The following is a 24,972-nucleotide window of genomic DNA, read 5'->3' on the forward strand; positions in this document are numbered from 1 at the left end:
CTAGGCTTTTTCAAATTCAAGGCTTTGCTTCAGGTATCTCTGATATTTCTGCACTGATTCAGCTGATATTCTAGTTTTTCAAATATGTGAGCAATAATCTATTTTGCTAACAGGGATAGAATAGAATAGAATAGAATAGAATAGAATAGAATAGAATAGAATAGAATAGAATAGAATAATAACTTTATTATCACTTTGAATGTACACTAATCAGCATATATTAAAATGAAATTTCGTTTCATTCAGCTCTCAAAGGGGCACCACCTCCAATACACACTTCATAAATATGACAAAAATAAATAAATAAATACAGAATTATATTATTGTAATATATACTAGAGGTGAAAATAGGACCATAGATAATCAACTTGAAATTATCTCTATAATGAATTTTTAGTATATTTTCCTCGCATATTATCACTCACTATCCAAAGGTGGAGCTGTATAGTATACAGCCGTGTGCATCATGAATTGCTGTGTATAATACAATGTATAGAAACTTTGCCACATTAAGAATTTTGACAATAGCATAATATAAAATAGTTCTTAATTTGACTTCCATTTGATGCCAAATGGGAGTCCAAGAAAGGACTTGAAAGGACTAGCAACAGCTGCTGCGGAGGACAAATTGCTGTTTATCTCCGATACTGGATATAAAGATGCCTTTCCCTGTCTCAACATTGAACTGATTAGTGTACTGTGTCCCAACCTTGGGAACTCTGTGGCATTCAATTCCTCGGATTCTTAGCAGTGGCCATCCTGGCTGGGGAATTTTGGATGTTGATTTCAGCAAATTATTTGTTTTTTTTTTTGTTTTCCTCCTGTCGTGGAAGAGGGCACGTTGTAATGGATAACTCTTGCAATCACACCTCAACTGGAGAATGAACTATCTTTTTTCTAGTTGCTCTAGTTCAGACATGTCAAACACAAGGCCCGGGGGCCAGATCCAGCCCGTGAAGTGGTTTCATGCGGCCCGCGAAGCCATCCTGGAAACAGTGAGGGAACGGCCCCTTCTGCCTTGGCCCTGGCCCAGAGACCCCCAGATCTGTCCCACTGCTGCCCAGGCCCCCATAGGCACCCTTGATGCGAACGATGTAGAGCTGGCCATGCCCACCCAGTAGGTCATATGCACTCTAGCCACGCCCACCCAGTAGGCCACGCCCACCCTGGCCATACCTATCCGGCACCCTGAGGGCAACCGCAATGCTGATGCGGCCCTCAATGAAATTGAGTTTGACACCCCTGCTCTAGTTGTATAGTGCACAATCAGCTTTTCCTGCTCATTTAGAGCCATTTTCATACAATGAATACCATAAAGGTGTGCAATATTTGAACTCAGTGGGAACATCCTTGCTATACCCATGTTGAATCAGAAAAAATGTTTCTGATTTAAGGAGCTAGACCTGAAAATATTGCACAGAATGCTAAGATGAGAAAAGCAACACTTTTCTTGATAGAAATCCTAGAACCCTGTGAATAAACAATGAATAAACTAAAAATAACATATGCTGCTTTAAAATATATTTGAATTACATTATTAAATTTTTGTTTGTATACATAGATGAAGAACTGGAAAAGAAGATATTTCCAGCTTGATGAAAACTCAATTGGCTATTTTAAATCAGAACTAGTAGGTATTCATTTATATGTATTTGATTGAAAACTTGACCAAATGTGTTGATGCATAATTGCTTTGCTTCCATTATCTTGATAGAAAATTCAGTCTTTAGAATTGGAATTTAGAACATAATTGTCTTTGTATCCACTGCCTTTAATTGGAAGACATTATAATGTATAATGAATACATTATAGATTCCAATATAATGATACTACTGTCAGTTTTAGTGTGGATTTACTAGTGGAGTTATCGCTTTCTATACATAACCTATTGATCTGAATAAGTAATAGTGAATAAGTCATGTTTCTAAGATATAAAATAAGACAAATGTGAATTCTTAATAAATACATACATGTATGCACTTATTTCTTTTTCTGTTATGCACACTGATTTTATTCTGGATTTAAGATAAAAGTTTTAATTTAGACCAGTTCTTTTATCTATCTATTCTATTTTGAACTAAGCTGTGGTGGTGCAGTGGTTAGAATGCAGTACTGCAGGCTAGCTCACTGCTCACTCCAGGAGTTCGATTCTGAATGGCTCAAGGTTGACTCAGCCTTCCATCCTTCAAAAGTCGGTAAAGTGAGGACCCAAATTGTTGGGGTAAATAGGCTGACTTCTGTAAACCACTTAGGGCTGTAAAGCACTATGAAGCGGTGTATAAGTGCTATTGCTATAATGCCAATTTTTAGAATTGCATTAAATAGGTACGCCTCGTTATTTCATAGGTACTCCTCATTGTTTCATGCCAGTGGATAATTAAAACACAGAATGAGCAACTTTAAGAAAATAAAGTCAGAAAGATGTATTAAAAGAGACAGATATTAAGTTACAGAAATTTCAACGACTGGATTACTTTAATTTTATAACCCAATTTACCGTGTTTTTCCCAAAAATAAGACCCAACCAGAAGATAAGCAATAGCATGATTTTTCAGGATGCTCGTAATAAACATTGGATGTTTTTGCTTTCACAATAAGCCACAGAAAAATAAGCCCCAGTTAAGATCATCAGCCAGATAGATGTATTTTGTACTGTATTTCCCCGAATATAAGCTCTAACTAGAAAATAAACTCCAATGAGTCTTTTAGAGCAGATATTAATATAAGACTCAGCTTTATTTTTGGGAAAACACGGTATCCTTTATTGTTTAGGGCAGAGACCCTTTTATTTGCTTTTGATGCTCCTTCTATGAACCATGTACTCCCTGCTTATTCTCTAAACAACAGAAGGATTCTTAGGTGTGTGTTCATGTTTGCCCAGGTCTCTCCTAGATCCTTATGGAGTAGTGAGCCTATGATTTTTTATGTACTCCCATATTTAGAAGCTGTCCCCTGTATTGCATATATGTAAAGTATACAAAAAATACTTCAAACAGAACCACACACCAAAGCCTGTAAGATATATGAAACCCTTTACTGCAGATAATAAAGCCTGACCTATATTTACCAACCAGGAATAATTGAACCAGAGATAATAAGGATGGTTTAAAATGGTGGATTTTTTTCCCCTTAAAAAAGATAGAAGGCAGTTTTAAAAGACACTAAATTAGAATATTAGAAAAATGTCCACTCCCTTTAACCCTAGTTTCTTAGTACTAGAGACAACCAGTCTTGTTAATTTAAAACACTGGAACATTTTCAAATAAGAAAAGCAGATTTAATTTGTTTTGTATTAATAATATATTTGAATATACTTTCTAAACAATGTTGCATGTCGTATTGATTTATAACCGAACACAGCATTATATACTCTTTGATCTTGTGACTATTGCTGATGACAGTTTGTAAAGTTAAGTATGAAAAATGTAGACTTGTGCATATGGCTGGGGTTTTTATTCTTTTGCCCTTTTAATTTTTGTTTGTGTTTTACACAGTTTGATCAGCTTTAGTCTCAAAAATTTCCATGACAGATAAGTAGCAATAAAGGTGTAATAATTATTTGTAGACCAGTGTTTTTATTTTTAGATTTCAGGGTATAAATACTTTAGATGAATAATAACACATTTTTCTCCAGTGTAGATAATATTGTCATGTAGGTTGGTCTTCCTATTATCTGCAGTGGGTAAGAGTTTGCAATTAGCTTTGCATAATTGTCCTTACAAGGGAAAAAGGACTCCGCTTTCCAGTTCTCCTTTGAAACATCGTTCACGCCATGATGAAGTATAGACTCTTTTTTTTACAGACTTTCTTATTCATTCTACCCTCTGTTTAGATAATTAGGGTGAGAAGAATCCAGCTGGAGAACACCAAAAAAAAAAGTCTGGAGTCCTCAACTTACAACAGTTCATTTAGTCACTATTCAAAGTTACGACACTGAAAAAAGTGACATGACTGTTTTTCACAGTTACGACCTTTGCAGCAGCCTCATCATCATGTGATCAAAATTTAGACGCTTGGCAACTGGTTCATATTTATGACTGTTGCGGTGTCCCAAGATCTTGTGATCACTTTTTGTGACCTTCTGGCAAGCAAAGTCAACGGGGAAAGCCAGATTCACTTAACTGCAGTGATTCACTTAACAACTGAGGCAAGAAAGGTTGTAAAAAGGGGCAAATGGAGCAGTGGGCTAATGCCTCCTTAAGTAACACCAGCTGCCTGCAATTAGTGCAGGTTCGAGTCCCACCAGGCTCAAGGTTGACTCAGCCTTCCATCCTTCCGAGGTAGGTAAAATGAGGACCCAGATTGTTGGGGGCAATTAAGCTGACTTTGTAATAATGCCGCTTGGGGTGTGTGTGAAAGCCCCAATAAGCAGGCATATACATAGAATGAAGGCTACTGCTAAGCTTGTAAGCTGCCCTGAGTCTTCAGAGAAGGGCGGGATATAAATGGAATTAAAATAAAGTAAAATAAATAAATAAATTTCACTTAACAAATGTCTCACTTAGCCACAGGAATTTTGGGTTCAATTGCAGTCATATGTTGAGGACTCCCTGCATTAGAACCGTGTAGGATAGGGAAGGCTAACAGATGGAGACGTTTTCTGTCTGAGCAGGTGAATATTATTCAATATTGCCAGGTTGTTTGCCTGAAGAAATGATAGAGAATTTTGAGTCTTAAAGTAGGAGCATGCCTTTCAGTCATTGCAGAGCATTCTCTGTTACTCCTCCATGATTGCATCAACTCACTTACTTTTTGAAGGGGACACTTCATTGACTTCTCCTTACAGGCTCTTAGAACTTAATGGTTTTTCAGCAGGATTGGCGCTCTGATTCAGTAATCTTACAATTGACCCTTTCTTTCTATCAAGGGGGAACATATTTCAACCTTCATTTTGCCATCTGAAGGTGGAAGAATGGTCTAAGTTGGCTAATAATTAAGGAGCATCTCAGAAAGGGGGTTTCATGATTCAGATTGTGTCTCATCCACCATTGGTAAGACAATACCCAGCACCATATTATCAAGGTGGATCAAATTGTGTCTCTCTGCTTCTGTTGTGGGGGTGGTGGTACAGCTGATTCCTTGAAGTTTCCCTATCTTTTGTCTTTATGCATTAATGCAGCGGTCCCCAACCTTTCCTAGCTGGGGGACAGAGAGGAGATGCGGCAGGCATGCACGCAAGCGTGCGCAACTCCATTTGTGCAAAAGGTGGGCATGCATGCCCACTGCTTGCGCAAGTGGAAGTGTGAGTGTGAGCACCTGCTGCTCATGTAAGTGAAACTGCAAGCATGAGTGTGCACTCGCCCACCACTCACAGAGTCCAGTTCCAAATGGGCCGAGGCCCAGTGGTGGGCTGGGGCCTGGAGTTTGGGAACCCCTGCATTAATGCATGGGAACTGACATTTGTGCTTCAGCAGGGGAACATCTGTGAATATAGCAAGGGATCCAGCTCTAGAATACATGGGCTATTCCCTTTTAGTAAAATATAATTCTGGCTTTAACTTGCTAACACTTTCTGCTGAAGATTGTAAGGACATAATGGGCAAGCCATGGACCACCTTGTCCTGCCTTCAAGCCTTTTACACTGTTCTTTGAAAAAACAATTTTAAGAGTCTATGAAATTTTGTTTAAATCAAATACATCAAATTAAACATGCTTCCAACATTGAACTTCCTCTGAAAATGCTATCGTTACTTTCTTCATTGATTTCACTGCCCATTCCATAGAGGTGCTCAGCTTCATTTTTTTAAATGAACCTGAAAAGTTACTTAGCCAACTTGCGAGGAATGGTTCTCAACTCTCAGATTGCTTTTAACTGAATATCGGGAATTATGTCTTGCTGTATCAAATTTGCTGACCAGGTGTGACTTATTTTATGGATTATAATCTCTTAACGTTTAGAAATCTTTTTTATGCTATTAGATGCTGGAAAATGCTTGGATAGGTATGGGATCATACAAAGCAATTTTCATACCCTTGCCATGTGGGAAAAGAATTGTGCAACTATATAATAGTACCATATATGTACTTTTGCTTTCAGACTTACAAGATTCTGTTGGCCGTAATATTAATACTTGTGGTTTGGGTTTCCTATCTAGACTCCCATGACAGGCTGACACCTTGAATCTTATACAAGAGTTATTAGATTCAGGTTTGCTACTAGCTCTTAAGTGTTCTTTGTTGCTTAAACAGGATGCATGAAAAAAGTATGAAAATTAAGAAATTTCAAGGTAATTAGTTCTTCCTATACAGGTAGTCCTCGACTTACAACAGTTCATTTAATGACCATGCAAAGTTACAATAGCACTGAAAAAAGTGACTTATGACCATTTTTCACACTTACAACCATTGCAGCATCCTCATAGTCACATGATCAAAATTCAGATGCTTGGCAACTGACTCATATTTATGACGGTTGCAGTGTGTCCTGGAGTCATGTGATCCCCTTTTGTGACCTTTGGACAAGCAAAGTCAATGGGGAAGCCAGATCCACTTAACAACTGGGTTACTAATTTAACAATTGTAATGATTCACTTAACAACAATGGCAAGAAAAGTCATAAAATGGGGCAAAATTCACTTAACAAATGTCTCACTTAGCAACAGAAATTTTGGGCTCAGTACAGGACTACCTGTACATGGCTTTGCTTGACTCTAGGTGTCTATGGGCTACAGAATGAATTATCAATAATAAGTGTCAAGACCAGTTTAGTAAGAAACAATTCTCCAAAGATTTATTCCTAGGGAAGTAAATAGAATTTCAGTGAAGATGTTCAAAACTGTCAAGCTGCAGACACTTTTTAATAATCAACAGAACATCTTTGAAGCATTTTATACTAAAGCTCAACGCAAATTCCTCCCAACAGATAAGCAGGATCTTGATCAGAATGAAACATTATGATAAAAGAAAAAAAAATGCTACTACTTAACTGTTTCTGAAAATGTAATTGTAGTCACATTTCTGGCAGTTAACATTTGAAAGAACAGACGAACAGGTTTGCTGTTGAAATATGAAAAGTTTCTGAAGTGTCCTTTTACCACGTTAACTTCATGGAGTTAACAGTGAAGTATCAAGTGTGCACTTGCTTTCCTTTTAGTAACCACATGATGGCGCATAAAAAAGATTTTGAAAGATGATAGTTTGCCAGTTTGAGAAAAAGATCAATACATATTTTATGAGCCATATTTCATGAAAGAAAACAATGTAAAATTTAATATATTTATGCAGTCTTTTATTCTATCAGAAATTAGAATGTTTTCAAATTTGTTCATATGGTTTGCTCTTTTCAGAAATGCTGAAATACTTATTGCTTGCACAAGAATTATCATTAGAACATAACCTGTATACATTAATATGCATCAAATCCATATTTACATTCATCACTCAACATGGTTAGAAATTTAATATGGCTAATTGTCATAATTTTAATTCCCATTCTATAAAAAAATAGCGTGACATTTGACCAAACTGTATTAGTAGTGAATGGATAACCAAAAGCATTTACAGGATTAGAAATGTGTGCTTTTTAAATTCTTGTCCTTGTCCGTTTAAACCACCAAGCTAAAGTTCATTTAAACCACCAAGCTAAAGTTCATTTAAACTACAAAGCTAAATACTTTCATTTATATATTTTTCTGATCAAGCATGTATAATAATTTATTATGTAATTAAAATATACTTATCACAAACTAAGCTCATTTTTATTCTTTTTTTAATATAAATAAACCTCTTTTCCTCTAAAACAGAGGTCCCCAACCTTTTGGGCACCAGGGACCGGTTCTGTGGAGAAAGGTTTTTCCACGGACTGGAGGGTGCGTAGTTTTGTATGCTGCTTGCATCCCACAGATGGGGCTTTGCTTGTTGATGTGGACCGGTTGCTGGCATGCCGTGGACTGGTACAAGTTCACGGACCGGGGGTTGGGGACCCCTGCTCTAAAATACATCAAAGTCTTGATGTCAAGGGATGACACATTTTGAAGAGAGGTTACTTAGGGCTGGGAGTTAATATGCGTTCAGAAATTCAGTAGGTAGGTCTAGCCAACCAGTTTTAGCTTGAAATTTAACTGGAAATTAAGTAGGGTTACTCCTGCTTAATACGTAGATGGGAATACTACCAGGAAATCCTTACAAACACCCTGAAAAAGGCTGTTACTTTGGTGAAGAAAACATCTTGGTCAACTTGACTGAAGGGTGTGCTCATTTTCAGAAATGATATCTATCTGAGACATTCCTTGGGAGTTCCATACAGATTGCAATTCTCTTGTTCGGCACATTTGAAAATTATGTGCTCAGATCTTTCTGAAATCTATAGCTGTTAGGCACAATAGTGTCTCTCTAAAAATCACAGTGTTTATATTTTGTAGTGCATGAACATTTAAATAATATTTGTCCTTTAAAATTATATATTGCCCTGTTACTTTAAGGAGACCAATAGGATGTCCTTAAACTATTATTAAGCTTATAAGTTCCCTCTTCTCTATCTGTTTGGGAAGAAACAGAAACTGTATGTGTAAACCGCTCCTCAATCTGAGTAAGTTATGCAATTGTATTTTCTATGTTCTGTATAAAAAAGGTTTATGATCCTAGTTTCTTTCTGTACAGTGAAAATGGGTACTTACTGAACCTGCAGATGTATCTGAAATGATATTTGTAGTGTTCCTCATTGCTGGCTCTGACTGGTTAAAGCTACAGGTCAGCAGCAGCTCTCCTACTCCTGCTTTGAACCTTAGTTCTGCTTAGTTACAATTCAGTTTTGTACTTAATAAATAAAAGATTCTTGAAGTGGAAGGGGACATGCAGGTACTCAAGCAAGCTTGTAAGCTGCCCTGAGTCTTCGGAGAAGGGCGGGATATAAATGGAATAAAAATAAATAAATAAATAAATATCAATCAACTTAGTTCATTTTATGGCTGAATTAGGTTACTGTATTTAACAACAAGCACCTTGGGATATTATTTTAATATATTTGAGTGCTACAATATTTTTTAATATGTATACTATAACTGGATCATTTTAAAAGGTATTTGAATGGGGGCAGAGCCAGCTGTCAGAGTGGGCGGCTGTGTGAATGGGCTTCTCTATATCACACAACCTCTCACCCAGTGTCTGCGGGGGCTTCTCAGAGCCATAGGAGGACCTGGAGGGACAGCCAAAGTTGCGGGCGTCCCAGAGAACCTACATGAGCGGCGTCCCGTGTTGGGGATCCAGAGAAAAACCCAATGCAAGCGGACTGTGGAGAAGGAGGCCAGTAATGGCCGACATGAAGATCTGACAGAGGGACGGAACTAGCATCGACTTAGTGGAACAATGGTGGAACGGAGCGGATGAAAAGTAATTCCAAGATTTTTACATTTAAAAAGTGAAAGGGAGCACTTTTGAAAGAGACACTGGCTAGAAGAGGGAGCCTTAACAAGAGGGAGCGAGCGGCGAGAGAAGCAATGAGAGATAAGGTGACAGGCGAGAGCGACAAGAAGAAGGAGCCAGGAAGTTAGAAGATCGTAAACAAGCCATGAGATCAAGTGAACTGATAGAAAGGTAATGGGAAAAGATAGGTTTTTGAGTCTTGGAGACTGAACTCTTGAGAAAACGAGTGTGGACTATAAGTAGAAGGAAAGTGAATAGTTTGGACAGACTTTGAAGTTTTGATTTATAAGCCACGGCAGTATAATGGATCCAAGATGGAGAACGTGACACAACAACCTTAGGACTGCAGTTTTGATAGTGAGACAATTACTGGCTATTGGCTAAAGAAAAAGATATAAAAGGTGCCACAAATTCGGAGTTGGAAATTTATAATTAAAAGGAAAGTGACTTTGATGGGACAGGAAGATAAAGGTGATATATAAATATAGATAAAAAGACACACATAAACATAAATATATAGACTGACTGCTTGCTATATTTGTGAAATAACTATATTGCTGCGATTGTTGACTGATAGAATTGGATAGAATTGAAATAATTAGCTAAGGAATTAATCACTTGATTGTTAAAGATTATATATATATGTATGTATGTATGTATGTATGTATGTATGTATGTTAAATGCTTGTTAACTAGATTACCTTGCTAGGCCCCAAACATGTGACAAATCTTTATTTCCTGTTTTGGCCTAACCGAAGGCCATCCACAGGCAGTAGTCACAACAGTGACAGCTCATATTTGTGTAAATTTTAGATTGCTAACAAAGAATTAAAGGGAGACTGATATGCATTTCAAACTTATTTGTTTTCATCAGTCAGCCATACCCTTCTGAGATTCGAACGTGAGCTGATTGCACATTAGGCAGTTGTTTTAACCTCTAGGCCACAAGCTCTATCTCACTTTGTGAGCTGAGAAGCAAGGGAGATATGTGTTAAATGCTTGTTAACTATTTAGATTACCTTGCTAGGTAATCTTAGGCCGAAACAGGAAATAAAGATTTGTCCCATGTTTGGGGCCTAGCAAGGTAATGTAAATAGTTAACAAGCATTTAACACATATCTCCCTTGCTTCTCAGCTAACAAAGTGAGATAGAGCTTGTGGCCTAGAGGTTAAAACAACTGCCTAATGTGCAATCAGCCCAGGTTCGAATCTCAGAAGGGTATGGCTGACTGATGAAAACAAATAAGTTTGAAATGCATATCAGTTTCCCTTTAATTCTTTGTTAGCAATCTAAAATTTACACACACACACACACACACACACACACACACACACACACACACACACACACACACACACATATATATATATATATATATATATATATATATATATATATATATATATATATGGATCTTTGGTCATTCGGGTTTTTTCCCACGTAGAATTGAAGGTGTAAGAGCAACGTTTCTACGGAATCCCATCCGTCATATATATAATTTGATTGATATATTGATAAAGGTTTATTTAAGGTTAAAGGAATTAAGTATTTGTAAAGTGGTATTAATTGAGTATTGTCTTAGGGGGTTTGGTCGGATTTATTAATATCATAAGAGCCACAACAGATTAGAAATAGAGGACAGGATGGCTGTTGATTTTGATATATCTCCCCCAAATTAGGAAATAGAAAAGGGGGTAGTGGTGGAGGGAGATAGAGGGGGGAAAAGAAGGTGGAAATACCCCATAAAGAGTATTTTTATAAAAATCTGGTTAAATATGACAAGCATACCGAACTTAACAAAGATTAGTGACGGAAAGAGGGCAGCGCCACAGGGGTTAGGGATGTCTTCAAGCCCTTCTAGTCAGAAGTCCATTGATGACATGCTACAAAGGGAAAGGTCAAATTCCTTTAAAGATTTACAAGCCCTTCTGCAAAATATGCAAGAAGCAATGACTAAGAATCATGAAGAGATGAAGAAAGAGATAGGCCAAGTGAGAAATGATACTGGTGAGCTCAAAGAAAAAATACAAGCGATTGATGGTAAATGTGAGGGGATTCAACAACAATTAATAAAAAAAATGAGCAAAGATTACAGGAAATGGAAGTAAGAATGGAGAAGGAGGAGAAGAAAGTAGAGGACTTAAGTGAAACACTAATCTGGGCAAACAGAGAGCTCGAAACAACAGTGATCTTCCTGGAAGCAGAGAAAGCTGCCCACTATCTGCGCTTTCAAAATGTTAAGGACAAAAAAGGTGAAGACCTGCCAGACATGATGGCGGACTTAATGGCGAAGGCATTAGGCATAGTAAAAGATGAAATATTGGCAGAAATTGATGAGACGTATAGGGTCCAAACTAACTATGCGAGGAGACATAATCTTCCGAAAGAAGTACATGTGAGATTGGTTAAAAAATCAACTTGGGATGAATTACTACATAGATCAAGAGAGGAGCTGCTAGAATATGGAGGACAACAAATAACAATTCTCAAACAAATACCTAAAAGAATGAGGGATTTGAGATGAGGCTACCAATTTTTGATATCGAAATTGATTAGTTATAATGTGAACTTTAGATGGCTAATTCCAGAAGGCATTCTAGTCACGTGGCAAGATAGAAGGTATAGATTAGACTCGATAGACAAGGCAAAAGATTTTTATAAGCTCCACTTTAACAATGAAGATGAAGTAGAAGGCCAAGATGGAAGGGACATAAGAGAAAGGGATGCAAGACAGATGGCTATAGTAGGGAAGGTACTAGGAACAGAGGTTAGAGGAAATAAATCTGGAGAGACTATAGAGAAATATAAAGGCAAAGACAAAGAAACAAGAGAGATCCGCACAATGAGAAGCACAAGACCCAGATATAAGTAAAATAAAGAGAGATGAATGCAGGATTTTGTCACTGAATATTAATGGTTTAAACTCGCCAATGAAAAGACGGAAAATCTTAAATAATCTTATTTGTCAAAAATTAGATATAATTGCAATTCAGGAAGTTCATATAAAAGAACAACAGAAATACCTGTTAGATCAACCAAAATTAGGAAATATATTTGTATCATTAGACCAACAAAAAAAAAGAGTAGGGTGGTACTGTACGTGAATAAGAAATTGGTAGCTAAACAAATTTATAAAGATAGAGAAGGCAGAATATTGATGTAGAATAGATAGATAGAAATAAATAAATAGAATAGATAGATAGAAATAAATCATAGGAAAGTAGTGATTGTAGAAATATATGCCCCGAATGGAAACCAAGAACAGTTTTTAAAACATTACATAATAAGATATGTGATATAGACTACGATGAGATCTGTGTGCTAAGAGACTTCAATGCTATTATTGATAATAATTTGGACTACAAGAGTAATAAGACCAAGAAAAGGAAAAGAACACTACCAAGATCCTTTTTCAAATTGGCCAAAGATCTAAATATCCAGGACATATGGAGAGAAAGGAATCATGAGGCTAGACAGTATACATATTATTCCAATTGACATAGTTCATGGTCTAGGATTGACATGGTGTGGATGTCAAGGGAAATTAACTCTGAAGTCGAAGACGTGTGCATAGAGACAAGCACCTGGGCAGACCACAACCCTGTGAAATTTAGCTGGAAAGGGTCCAAAAAAATATCTAGACGAACTATACAAAGATCAATATTAAAAGAAGATGACTTCAGATTAAAGATGGAGAGAGAATTGGACTTTTTTTTAAAGAAAATAAAGCTGAAGACACCTCTGTCCAAAATCATTGGGACACAGCTAAGGCTATTATGAGAGGAGTAGCTATAGCATATATGGCGAAAAAGAATAAGGAGAAAAAACAACAACAGAAAATGTTAGAAGGGGAATAGAAAAGACTAGAAACAATACTCCAACAAGAACTACAAAAAAAGAATGTAAAACAACAAATGGACTTAATTAAACATAAACTTAACATTTTAGAAAAAGAAAAATTAGCACAACAGATAAGATGTATAAAACAGAACTTTTTTCAAAATGCAAACAAACCTGGTCGATGGCTTGCACACAAATTGTAAAACAAAAGGAGAAAATTTGGATTAGTAAATTACGAGATGACAAAGGGAGAATACATTATCAAGAAGAGGAGAAAAAAAATTATAGCCCAGGAATTTTACGAGAAATTATATAAGGAAGATAGCCAGGAAAATGAGGAGAAAGCAGAGGAATGTTTCAAAAAAGCAACACTACCAAAAGTTACAGAGGAAATCAAAAATATGTTGAACAAAGAAATTAGGATGTCAGAGGTGATAATGGCCATTAATAAACAAAAAAATAACAAAGCATCGGGTCCTGACGGCTTCCCAATAGAAATTTATAAGAAACAACAAGACATTTTAGGACAACCTTTATTGGATGTGTTTAACGCGGTCCTGGATGAAGCAAAAACCCCAAAGTCATGGTCAAAGGCGAATATTGTCCTGATTCCAAAAGATAACACAGACCATACATCAATTCAAAACTATAGACCAATATCTTTACTTAATTCTGACTATAAGATATTCACAACAATTATAGCTGAATAAAGGTTTTTAAACAATTTTATACATGTGGACCAGAATGGATTTCTAGCCAAAAGACAAACTAAACACAACATTAGGATAATATTGGACACCCTAGAACACAGGTCTGCAACCCGCGGCTCCAGAGCCGCATGTGGCTCTTTCAGCCATCTCCTGCGGCTCCCAGTCCTCTGCCATGTGCAGTCCCCAAAAAAAAGTGGGACTAAAAAAGTTCAACCAATCAATTCAAATATGCAGCGTAAGTGCATATCTCGCCTTGGCTCCACTCTTCAGTCAAATCCTGTTCTGTGCATGTGCGTATGTATGCGCATGTGCACACATTTTTTGCGGCTCCCAGTTTTTCCTTTTGTGAGGGAACCGGTTCCGAGTGGCTCTTTCACTGTTTCAGGTTGCTGACCCCTGCCCTAGAATATTATGAAATACATAGTGGACAACAAATGGTGTTATTATTCCTAGATGCCCAGAAGGCTTTTGATAACGTTAAGTGGCCATTTATATATCAACAACTTAGGTATATGGATATGGGTGAAAAATTTATAAGGCAATATATACTAATCAGGAAGCTAAAATAATGATAAATGGGGAAACAACCAGGAAATTTCAAATACAAAAAGGAACACGACAAGGATGTCCTTTATCCCCATTACTATTTATAGTGACGCTAGAGGTCCTAACGAGGATAATTAGGAATGAACTGCATATAAAAGGATTAGAAATTAAAAAAGAAATTTTTAAACTTCAAGCATTTGCGGACGATTTGGTCTTTATTATGGAGGATCCACAACAATTGGGACCAAAACTGTTGGAAGAATTAAATAAATATGGAGAAGTCGCTGGGCTGAAAATAAGGGTAAAACTAAAATGATTGTTAAAAATATAACGAATAAACAGAAAGAAAACTTGGCTAGGATTATGGATATACAAATAGTTAAGAAGATAAAATATCTAGGATTACTATTACGGCCAGATGCACTTCAATCAAAGAAGACAATTATGACAAAATAGTGAAACAAATAAAAGAAGACCTGGAAAGATGGGGAAACTTGAGCCTTTCATTGTTAGGGAGAATTGCTGTCATAAAAATGAATGTATTACCTAAAATCCTATTCCTCTTCCAAAATATTCCTATACAACTTGATCAAAAAATTTTTGGGAACCTGAACAAATTGACATAAAATTTTATATGGCAAGGGGAAAAAAAACCAAGGATTAAAATGAAACATCTGCAGGATGTTAAAGAAAATGGGGGTTTTGGACTACCAGACTGGGAAACATATTATCATGCAGCGGCGTTAACTTGGATTAGAGAATGGATAATTTTAAAGAATAAAAGATTATTAACTCTAGAAGGCCATGATCTGCAATTAGACTGGCACGCATTCCTATGGAATGAGAAGCAAGGGTTATATCAACATTTTCAAAACCATCGGATTAGACAAGTGCTACTTAAAATTTGGAATAAAATTAGAAAACAAAATTACATTAAAGTACCAGTCTGGTTGTCCATCCTTGAAGCGATAGTCTATCCAAATTTGTTTAATTTGGAAAATAGTACTACATATAAGGATATTACGAATGAAATGGGAGAACTGAAATCTAGACAGGAACTAGAACAACAAGGGATAAAATTGGAATGGTGGGCTTACCTACAGATACAAACACGATATGGGAAAGATAAGAAAGAGTGGGGGATAAATATTCAAGAAACTGCATTGGATAAAATTTTATTGGGGCCAGATGAGAAACAAATAAGGAAATTGTATAGTTTGCTATTGGGGTACAAAATGTTTGAGGAACAAGTTAAAGAACCAATGCTGATATGGGCTAAAAATTTGGGATATGGCATAGATTTTGATATCTGGCAAACTTTCTGGGATAGAAATAAAAAGATAACGCTGGCCTCAGCTTATAAAGAAAATTTATATAAAATGTTTTATTGGTGGCATCTTCCCCCAGTACGGTTAGCCAAAATGTACAAGACAATATCCCCTAGCTGTTAGAAGTGTTCCGAAGAATTAGGTACTTATTTTCATGTTTGGTGGAGTATTGGCAAAGGATTCGGACATGGCTAGAGGAAATATTAGGACGGAGAGTCGAATGTAGACCAGAATTTTTCCTGCTTGGCATAACAAAAGAGAAATATAGCAAAGAAGAGTTATATTTAATAATACATATCATCACAGCAGCGAGAATGACGTTCGCCAAGAAATGGAAGAACAGTGAAATACCGGAAGAGAGTGAAGTGATAAGTAAAATTTGGGCATGCACAGAAATGGACAAGTTAACTTTGGAAATTAAACATAAAGACCAGTCAGATTGCTACAAAATTTGGAATACGTTTTACTCATGGTGGGAACAGAAAGGAAGGTCACAACAGAAACACACAGGATGCTGATTTCACATATTACTAGAATAAGGTGGTTGATAAGATTGAATATTCTATAACTGTATATAAATGATATGTACATAAAGTGTATATATGTATATAAAACACAAAAATGATGTAATGACAAGAAGGATTGTCAGACCGTTAACACCTTGTCCAAAGTTTTAAATAATAAAATTTGTTATAAAAAAAAGGTATTTGAATGCAAGCAAAATTTTGCAATAGCGGGCATCTAATTTTGGTGAATGTAAGTAATTTCCAATAAAACATTACTATATTTTCTATAAAATAATAAGGAAAGGAGAAAGAAGATTATAGCTAATAACACTCTGTAACCATGATATATTGTTTAGTGACTGCCCTAGACAGCATCCATTTGCAACATCTGTTTGCAGTTATGACAATAATGAAAAAAAATAATTTTATGACCAATGTCTGCATGTATGACTTTCTTGGGGTTTTTCCCCCCTCTCCTGTCAGAGCGGAGAGCTTGCCTAAACAAGCAACCTTTTCCAGAGTGCAGCATGTCCCTAAAAACTGCAAGCCATAAGTTCTGCTCTTTGTGACCTTAATTAAATGGTTATAACACCCCCTTCCATTCAGCTACTGCATGACACCCCAATCAGTTTTACACTATAGGTCTGTGGTGGCGAACCCATGGCACGTGTGCCACAGGTGGGACACAGAGCCCTCTCTGTGGGCACGCGTGCCATCGCCCCAGACCTAGGCCTTCAGCTGGGTTTTATAACACCTTTTTGCTTTAGGCCTCTGCTGCTGTGTGCCAAAAAAAAAGGTTCAATCAATTAATCAATTGCAACTTCTCACAGGGAAAAAAAGATCTCGCAAAGTTGGGATTGATTGATTGAACTTTTTAGTTCCACCCAGTCTGCTGTTACTACTGCAGCCACGCCCACCTAATGGGCCACACCCACCCAATAGTCCATGCCCACCCGGCACCCAACGATACATAAGTGGGTTTTGGGTTGCAGTTTGGGCACTCGGTCTCTAAAAGGTTCCCCATCACTGCTATAGGTAGTACTGGCCTAAACCACCCATTGTTTAACAATGGTTTGAAGTTAAAGTGGCCTTGGAGAAGGTGCTTTACAGCCTGTAAATCACTTCTGTCAGTCATAACATGTAGCTCCATGCCCCTCCCCCATAGCCATGTTCATACTTACAATAGGTTGCAAAGCAGCTGTGTTCATATGATTGCCATTTTTAATCTTTGCTACCTTCCCAGAAAGTCAATGGGGGAGCTAGAAGGAAGATTGTAAGCTGCTGCCTCCATCTGCCAAGAGGACTCCCTCTTATTTCTGGGAGCTGGCTGAAAGAGCTGTCGGCTGAGGTGAGCTGATCTCCTCTAGTGGGGTGGAGAAACAGAGCTCACAGCCTGAAGATCAGAGCTCTGTTCTTGCACCCTACCAAAGGTGTTCCCTCTGCATGTGTAGGCAAGCTGAATTTCCTGGTAGAGAGTGCATGGAAGAGAGTTGATATCCTTTGGCAGGCAGCTCTTCCAACCAGAGATGAGGGGGAACCAAACTCCAAGCAAGAGTTTCAGCTCCCAAGCAGGGAGGCAGCATAGGTAAGATAAGGAGCACAGGCTGTCTCAGGTGGGTAGGGAAAGTCTTGGGAGACCTGCTGCAGGCCATGCACCAGTGTCTCATCACTCGGGCTGAAAATGCTGCTTGGGATTTCAGTAGGGAGGTTTTTCAGCTCCTGAGGGAAGAGGCAGCATGATAAAGAAAAGAATGCTGGGTGACTTTGGGGTGGGGAAAAAATTAAGAAACACTGTCTTCTTGCTAATTATCTCAGCACCAGGGTGAGCATTCACAAGGGCAGAGTAGTGGAGAAAAAGGACTATAAGATTTACTCTTTTACAGTTTCTTATGAATCGAGTTTCAGAAACCTTTCTTGCCAGATGGGCTTACCGATCTGTTTGGAATCAAGCTGAAGTAAAATCATAAGCACAATTGCTGTCACTTTTTTTTTAACTTAGCAAGTGCTTTGTTTAAAACTAAGTTGCTAATCCCAATTGTAGTTGCTCAATGAGAACGACTTGCATTATTCTTACAGAATGTTAATCATGGAATACTGAAGTGAACTGTTCAGTACCTTTTGTTAAGACATTAACTAGCTAATGGAATTCTTTCTGGGCTCCTCCTGTCAGAATCCATTTATATTTCATTTCTAACTCCCTCTCTGTGCAAACCCAAATCTCACACACACACCCTTACTGGATTCCGCCATTCCCAAGGAGGAAAGAGAAGACAGGGGAGTTTATTGCCCATCTCTTACCCTTAGATGTAACTTTTTGTTTATTCAGCCTGCCTGTTGGCCATCGCATAAAGACCAATGAAAGGAACCATCTCCCTCTAAACTACGAACAACTAAGAAAGGGGGTGGGGAGAATTCTGGTTCTTGCCGATGAAAGGAATCCGTTCCCTCTCTGATTTATGAGCAAACAAGAAAGGTGGTGATGGGGAGTTCTGGCTTGTATCTCCAGATGGAATGTGAAGGGAAGGAAGTAATTATGTTGCAAATGGACTGATGCTTCTCCCTTTCCCACGAGGGGTTTGACACCTGAGACTTGACTGATCCGGGATTGATCAAATGGATTGAGGGGGTGGGGTTTTGCTTGGGGAGACTTTAAAAATATCGATCTGTGAGACAGTTTTTAGATCCTGTCTATTATACCCTCTGTCATCTATGTCTTAATAAAAGTTCCTGCTTGGACAATCTTGTCTCCAAGAGTTTTTCTTTCCTAAGATGTGGATTGCAGTGGGTTCTGACACCTCCTTCCTCTAGGGAATCAACATGAAATGGAAGAATCTGAGTTATTTCTGTTAACCAAACTCATGTAGAAATGTGTATGGTTTTATCCTTTGGTCTCTTTTATTTTGCCAATAAATTTTCCATTTGGATCTTTTTCTTCAAAACAGGCTTGTGCAACACATATTTTTGGTATTTATTTGCTAAAATATTAATGTTTTTAATGATTCTAATTTTTCAGGATAAGGAACCTCTTCGGATTATACCACTGAAAGAAGTTCATAAAGTCCAAGAATGTAAACAAAGGTGAGAATTGTAAAGGTATCAAATCATATGTAATTGGAGTAAGAAACCCTGGTCATGTTATTTCTCATCACAATTTAATACATTTCATTTGCTTTATGATTAAATTATAAAGTCAAATTATTTGAAACATGGGATATTTTAACAGGACAAATGTAGTCATTTGTATATATTAAAGTTCAGGAAGGTGGAGGTTGTGATTAAAAACTAAGCAAGATTAACCCTAATTAGTGCTTGGATGGAGGCAATGTAGGAATTTCAGGGCTTTTGATTAGATTGGGCCATTTAAAAAAAAGAGAGAAAACCAAACCATTTCCAAGAAGTGCTTCCAAAAAACCTGCAGCAAAATAGTCACCTTGAACTTGACTTGAAAGGATTCTTGCTTTTTAACACATTTAAAATGGTCTGGTTCATTAGGTTACCAGGTGATTCTGTTAGGGTCTTATAAAATTTCTTAGGACATCTCCTATGTAATTTTTATCCCTTGCTTGTCTTGTTTAACTTACATGCTATAGTGTACAATACATGTAGTTCTCAAATTACAACCATTTGTAGCGATTGTTCAAAGTTACAGTGGGACTGAAAAAAGTGACTTATGACTGGTCCACTTACCACTGTCATAGCATCCTCATAGTCATGTGATCAAAATTTGGGATCTTGGCAACCAGGATGTATTTATGATGACTGCAGTGTCCTGGGGTCACAAGATCATCACTTGTGGCCTTTCCAGCCAGCTTTGACAAGCAAAGTCAATGGGGCAAACTGTATTTACTTAACAACTAAAGTAATTTGTTTAACAATTAGCAAAAAAAAGTCCACTAATCAGGCACAATTCACTTAACAACTGCCTTAGCAACAGAAATTCTGGTCCCAATTGTTGTAAGTCAAGGATTATGTGTATAGTGCAAGTGGTCCTCATTTAACAGCTATTTACAGTTACAATGCTGGTGAAAAAATAGTTTTTTTGATCAGTCCTTGCATTTATGATCTTTGCAGGTCTGAAAGCAAAGGGAAACTGAAATAAGATCATAAGCACACTAGCAGTTTCATTTAGCTATGCTTTGCTTAACAACCAAAGTTGCTGCTCTTAATAGTGATCATTAAATGAGAATTATGTGCATGTAATTTAATTATTTTCAAAGCAGATATTTTAAAACTGTATAGAATGCATTTTTCTGTGTCAGAAACATGAGCTGGAATTTGATTTTAACAATGCATACATTTACATTTTGTATGTTTTTCAGTGATATTATGATGAGAGACAATCTTTTTGAAATTGTAACAACTTCTCGAACATTTTATGTACAAGTAAGTCTTCTATTTGTGCATTTTATGTAAGATAACAGACTTCATTTCCTTTCAAATCTATAGCCACAACTAATTTAATTTTACAAATAAAATGAGCATAAACTAAGGGCTCCCAATTTGCATTAATAACAATAATAATAAACCTTTATTGTCAAAGTACAACATGTGTACATTGAGATTAGCTGAGCCTCTCCCCATGCTCCCTCCCCCCAACACACAGTGACGACAAACCCTCCATCCTACCACACCAGGTGAACCAACTACACCACACACCGGCCTCCCAAGTCAATCCTGCATAAGTTCACAGAGATTATATTATATTATCTTAGTGGGAACATTTGAAGTTTGAGAGCATTTAGTAGGTGTTTTCACAAAATGTCTAGTGTGGGGAAACATCTATTCACAAAATCGCTACTTTAGTGGCTGGCAATAAAATATCCATTTATCAGATTTTAAGCTGGGAAGATTGCTCCTTACCATAGCCCTACAACTTCAATACAAAGTTGCAAAGGAGCTGATTGCAAGCATCCATTACTTTTTAAAGAAGGCTTAAGAAACCGAAGTGGGGCCCAACCATTTTTAGAAATAAGTCATATGTCAATTCATATGTCCATTAAAAATGTTGTTGGGTCAGGGCAGTGAGCTTCATAAATGTCAAGGATGGTGCTATGGAAGTATGTTGTCCCCCGATTGGTCACAAATAGCCCAGTAGTAGAACTGAAAGTGATTCTCATTCCCAGGTTAGATCTTCTGTATTTTAGAGTGAAATAACCGGTCTAATGAAATGCTTTGATTAACATCTTAAAAAGCCTGCTACGAGGATTTTTCCAGTGGTGTGCTATGCTAATAGAAGAAAATATATGTAGGTAAGGTTGAACTATGGAGTCCTTGGTACTCTCTGAACATGATTGTTTGCTTGCAGATATTTCATTACATAATTAGGAAATATCTTTAGTGCAAATAAGTGTGGGTTTTGGTCCCTGTTTATATAGAATAGCTTGTCCTGCCAGTGTTGGTTGATTTTCTCCTTGGTGTAGTTCCTTGCTTAGGGTATTATTTTTCCTTAATTGTTTATCTGATATTAATCCGTGCTTATCTGCATGTTGGTTGCTGGAGAGGATGGGTTCTGGTCTTTTTGTTTCCTTCTTAGCTTTTTAATTGTCTCTTTTGGATGGTGTGAAAATGTGGTTTACCTCTATGTGTCTATTGATGGCTGATTTGTCTCAATGCCAAGCAACCAAGAATTCCCCAGGATTTTTGGATTTAGCTTGATCTAGGATGTTCACAGTTTCCCAGTTGAAACTATGGTTGAGTCTAACCCATATATTGTAAGATATGAGTCTGACTCTAACCCATATCTTCTGACTTGTAGTCGGTGTTCATAGATGTGCTCTGCTAATCTTTGCCTGTCTATCCTACATAGTGGCTATTGCAGTCCTTATACTCTGTTATAGATCACGGATGTCAACACATCATGTTGCAATGTATCACGACTCTTTTTGCATTGCTGCAATGGGGTGGGTGCAGCTTCATTATGATGAAACCAGCCACGGGCCGGCAGTTTGAAACCCATTATAAATTATTCCTGTTTTGTTTTTGTTTTTTTTCCTTGAACTGCTTGGTTTAGTTAAGATGTTTTGGAAGGTTTTGGTTCGTTTGTGTGCTATGGTGATGCCATGTCATTACAATGGTCTGTTGGTATGTTTATGAGAGGGTTTTTTTTGATGCCATAGCAGTGTTATTCTTTTCATTATAAGTACTTGGGTTTTCTCATAAACAACTTTTTTCTTTTTCCCAATGATGTTTGCAATACCCTTTTTTCATTCCTTGTTTAGAACATTATAAATTATTCATATAATTTCAGTGCACATTGAGGTTAAATTAACATACTGATCAATCCTCTTCAGTAGCTAAGTTGGTAACAAGGAAGTTGTAATAATTATTAATGGGCTTTTCATATTCCTATTCATTGAAAAATATTTGAAAATAGCTATGATCACCTGCCAGGATTTTTCTTTACAGGAAGTAGAAAAATGCTTCATATAACTATTTCCAAAATAGTGACCGCGATGTCATGTACTGTGCTTTAAATACACTATTGTAGTAAATCCTCATCTTTTTCATGAAAAGTCTATTTCTATCAGTCTAGATTAAATGTTTTAAATTAGTTCATGAGGAAAATGTTTGATATATTCTTATGTTGTATAGGTAAAATACATTAAATCTAAAACTGAAATTGTACAACAGTTTTATGTTATTCTTATTTTAGGCCGATAGCCCAGAAGACATGCATAGTTGGATTAAAGCAATTTCTGGTGCAATAGTAGCCCAGCGGGGACCTGGAAGATCAGCAGCTTCCGTATGTTTTTAAACAATTTAAATTATGACACTTCAGCAGTAATCAGTACTGCACTTACTAGTCAACCCTTTCCTAGATCTGGGGTAACACATTTGCATGAATTACAACTTGCATAGACTGTTACATTTTCATTCAATGCTAATCTAAAAAATACCCATATTTCTGTCTCTCTGTACTATCTTAATATTTAGATGTTAAACTCTCCTCTCTTAATTTGACCACCAAGAAATTTGTGAATTTATATTATAAGTTTTCTGAATTTTGTGCTTGAGACATACCTAAACTGATTTAAAGCACCTTGGAATAGAATTCTTTGAAACTTTTAGTTTACAGGCCTCTTAGCACAGAACTAATCTGTGCTTTCAAAAGGATTCTAGATTTTCTTTTTGAACAGCTGGACTTACAATGGCTAATATTGCCAAACTGTTTATTACAAGTGTCAGTAATTAGGTAGTTGTTCCATAGATGGCATATTTTTTCAATAGAACACATATTTATTCTAATGAGTATCTAATTGTTGTAATATAGTACTATGGTGATTCTTTTTTTAAGCTGTTCTTAGCCATTCTTATATACCAATATTGTTTTTTTTTTAATTTCTGTCAATATACTAGATATTTATTCTAACTTGTATACAGCATAGTGATATTAAAACAACTGTGTTTCTTACTCCAATTTTCCCTTTTTGCAAAAACTGATTAAAACAGCCTAATTAATTGCCACTATCCTTCAGAAACTCTCTCTGGGAATGAATGCATTTTGGTTAATGGAAAGGTTATTGGGAATGGGTATTCCTTTGTGTCTTTGGTGGTTTTTTAAATTTTGTGGTGGGATAACTCTACTAGTGGCTATCAGCAGTTCTTTCTCTCCCTGTCCTTTCCTCTCTTCCTCCCTTCTTCTTCTCAAGTTTAGGTTACTCTAATCTTAGCTTTGCACTGTGTTCCAGATGCGGCAGGCCAGAAGGCTGTCGAATCCTTGTATACAGAGGTATACATCAAGAACTGGTGAATGCAGCACGTATGTGGGCTCTCATGTAAACCTGCCATTTTAACAGAGGGCTGCAATCCAGAACATTTATTAACACTACATAAAATGATGAATCTTGTGGTGTCTTCTGTTGATCATTATCACCATGAAATTACTAACTTCTGAAATATTTTCCATTGGCTATTAAATTTGGTCTCTGTAAATAAAATCTATTTTTCAGAATGGCAAACCTTCACTTGCTGCTGAAGTCTCTGTTCCTTTCATTGAGAAGAAAAGCTCTAGTAGCAAATACATGGAGATAGAAACTACATTTGGCCTAATTTGCATGAGAGTTCATATTTGAATTTAATCAATTTAAAACACAGCTAAGTAAAAGCCTCTGGGAACCTAATAGTTAAACATGTGCATATAAAGTGTGCACGCTAAAAAAAAGATAATTGACCAACCTGCATGGTTTTTACAATATATATGCATGGGATCATTAGTCAAGATGCAGCGCTTGTTATAGCTGGCATTATTTTGATTAACTAACCTATGGTTAATCAAAACAATGAATATAAGTCTTTTACATTCTAATCACAAAATTTGTATCTTATCACAAAACTATAAATTAAAATATTTGAAATGCTGCTCCAGCACAAATCTTGCTTGGATTCAATTTTTAAAAATGTTATAGAAATGTTTGTATAGTATTCACTTTAGAAAACAAGTTTGTATTTGGAAATTATTTTACACAATCATTTTGTGTTAAACCTATTTATTTCTGATCACTTTTGAAAGAAAGTACCAAGTTTTTTCTTTATCCTCCTTCACTTAGATGATTCCTACAATGTAAATTTTAAAATAGAATTTTAAGAATTTAATTATACTTCTTTTTTACAAGTGAATACACCTTGCATAAATTTATGGGATTAGTTTCTTGAAATTCTCTTAGCATTAGATTTCAAGAAGT

At 36.6% G+C, this 24,972-nt stretch overlaps 1 protein-coding gene across 4 annotated transcripts in view; it reads left to right on the forward strand.

Moving 5' to 3' along the window:
* Positions 1–24,972, forward strand: part of PLEKHA1 (pleckstrin homology domain containing A1) — a 55,946-nt gene that overhangs the window by 26,113 nt on the left and 4,861 nt on the right. Inside the window, exons 8-12 of one of the 4 annotated variants that reach the window (XM_083365012.1) lie at positions 1,562–1,630; positions 19,305–19,369; positions 20,611–20,674; positions 22,944–23,033; positions 23,980–24,050. In XM_083365012.1, the coding sequence (XP_083221138.1) occupies positions 1,562–1,630; positions 19,305–19,369; positions 20,611–20,674; positions 22,944–23,033; positions 23,980–24,050 (359 nt within the window). The remainder of the gene's footprint in view (positions 1–1,561; positions 1,631–19,304; positions 19,370–20,610; positions 20,675–22,943; positions 23,034–23,979; positions 24,051–24,972) is intronic. The other 3 variants (XM_083365014.1, XM_083365013.1, XM_083365011.1) reach the window with 3 other exon arrangements.

The sequence above is a fragment of the Vipera ursinii genome (genome assembly GCF_947247035.1).
Source record: "Vipera ursinii genome assembly, chromosome: 5".
Classification (NCBI taxonomy): Eukaryota; Metazoa; Chordata; class Lepidosauria; order Squamata; family Viperidae; genus Vipera; species Vipera ursinii.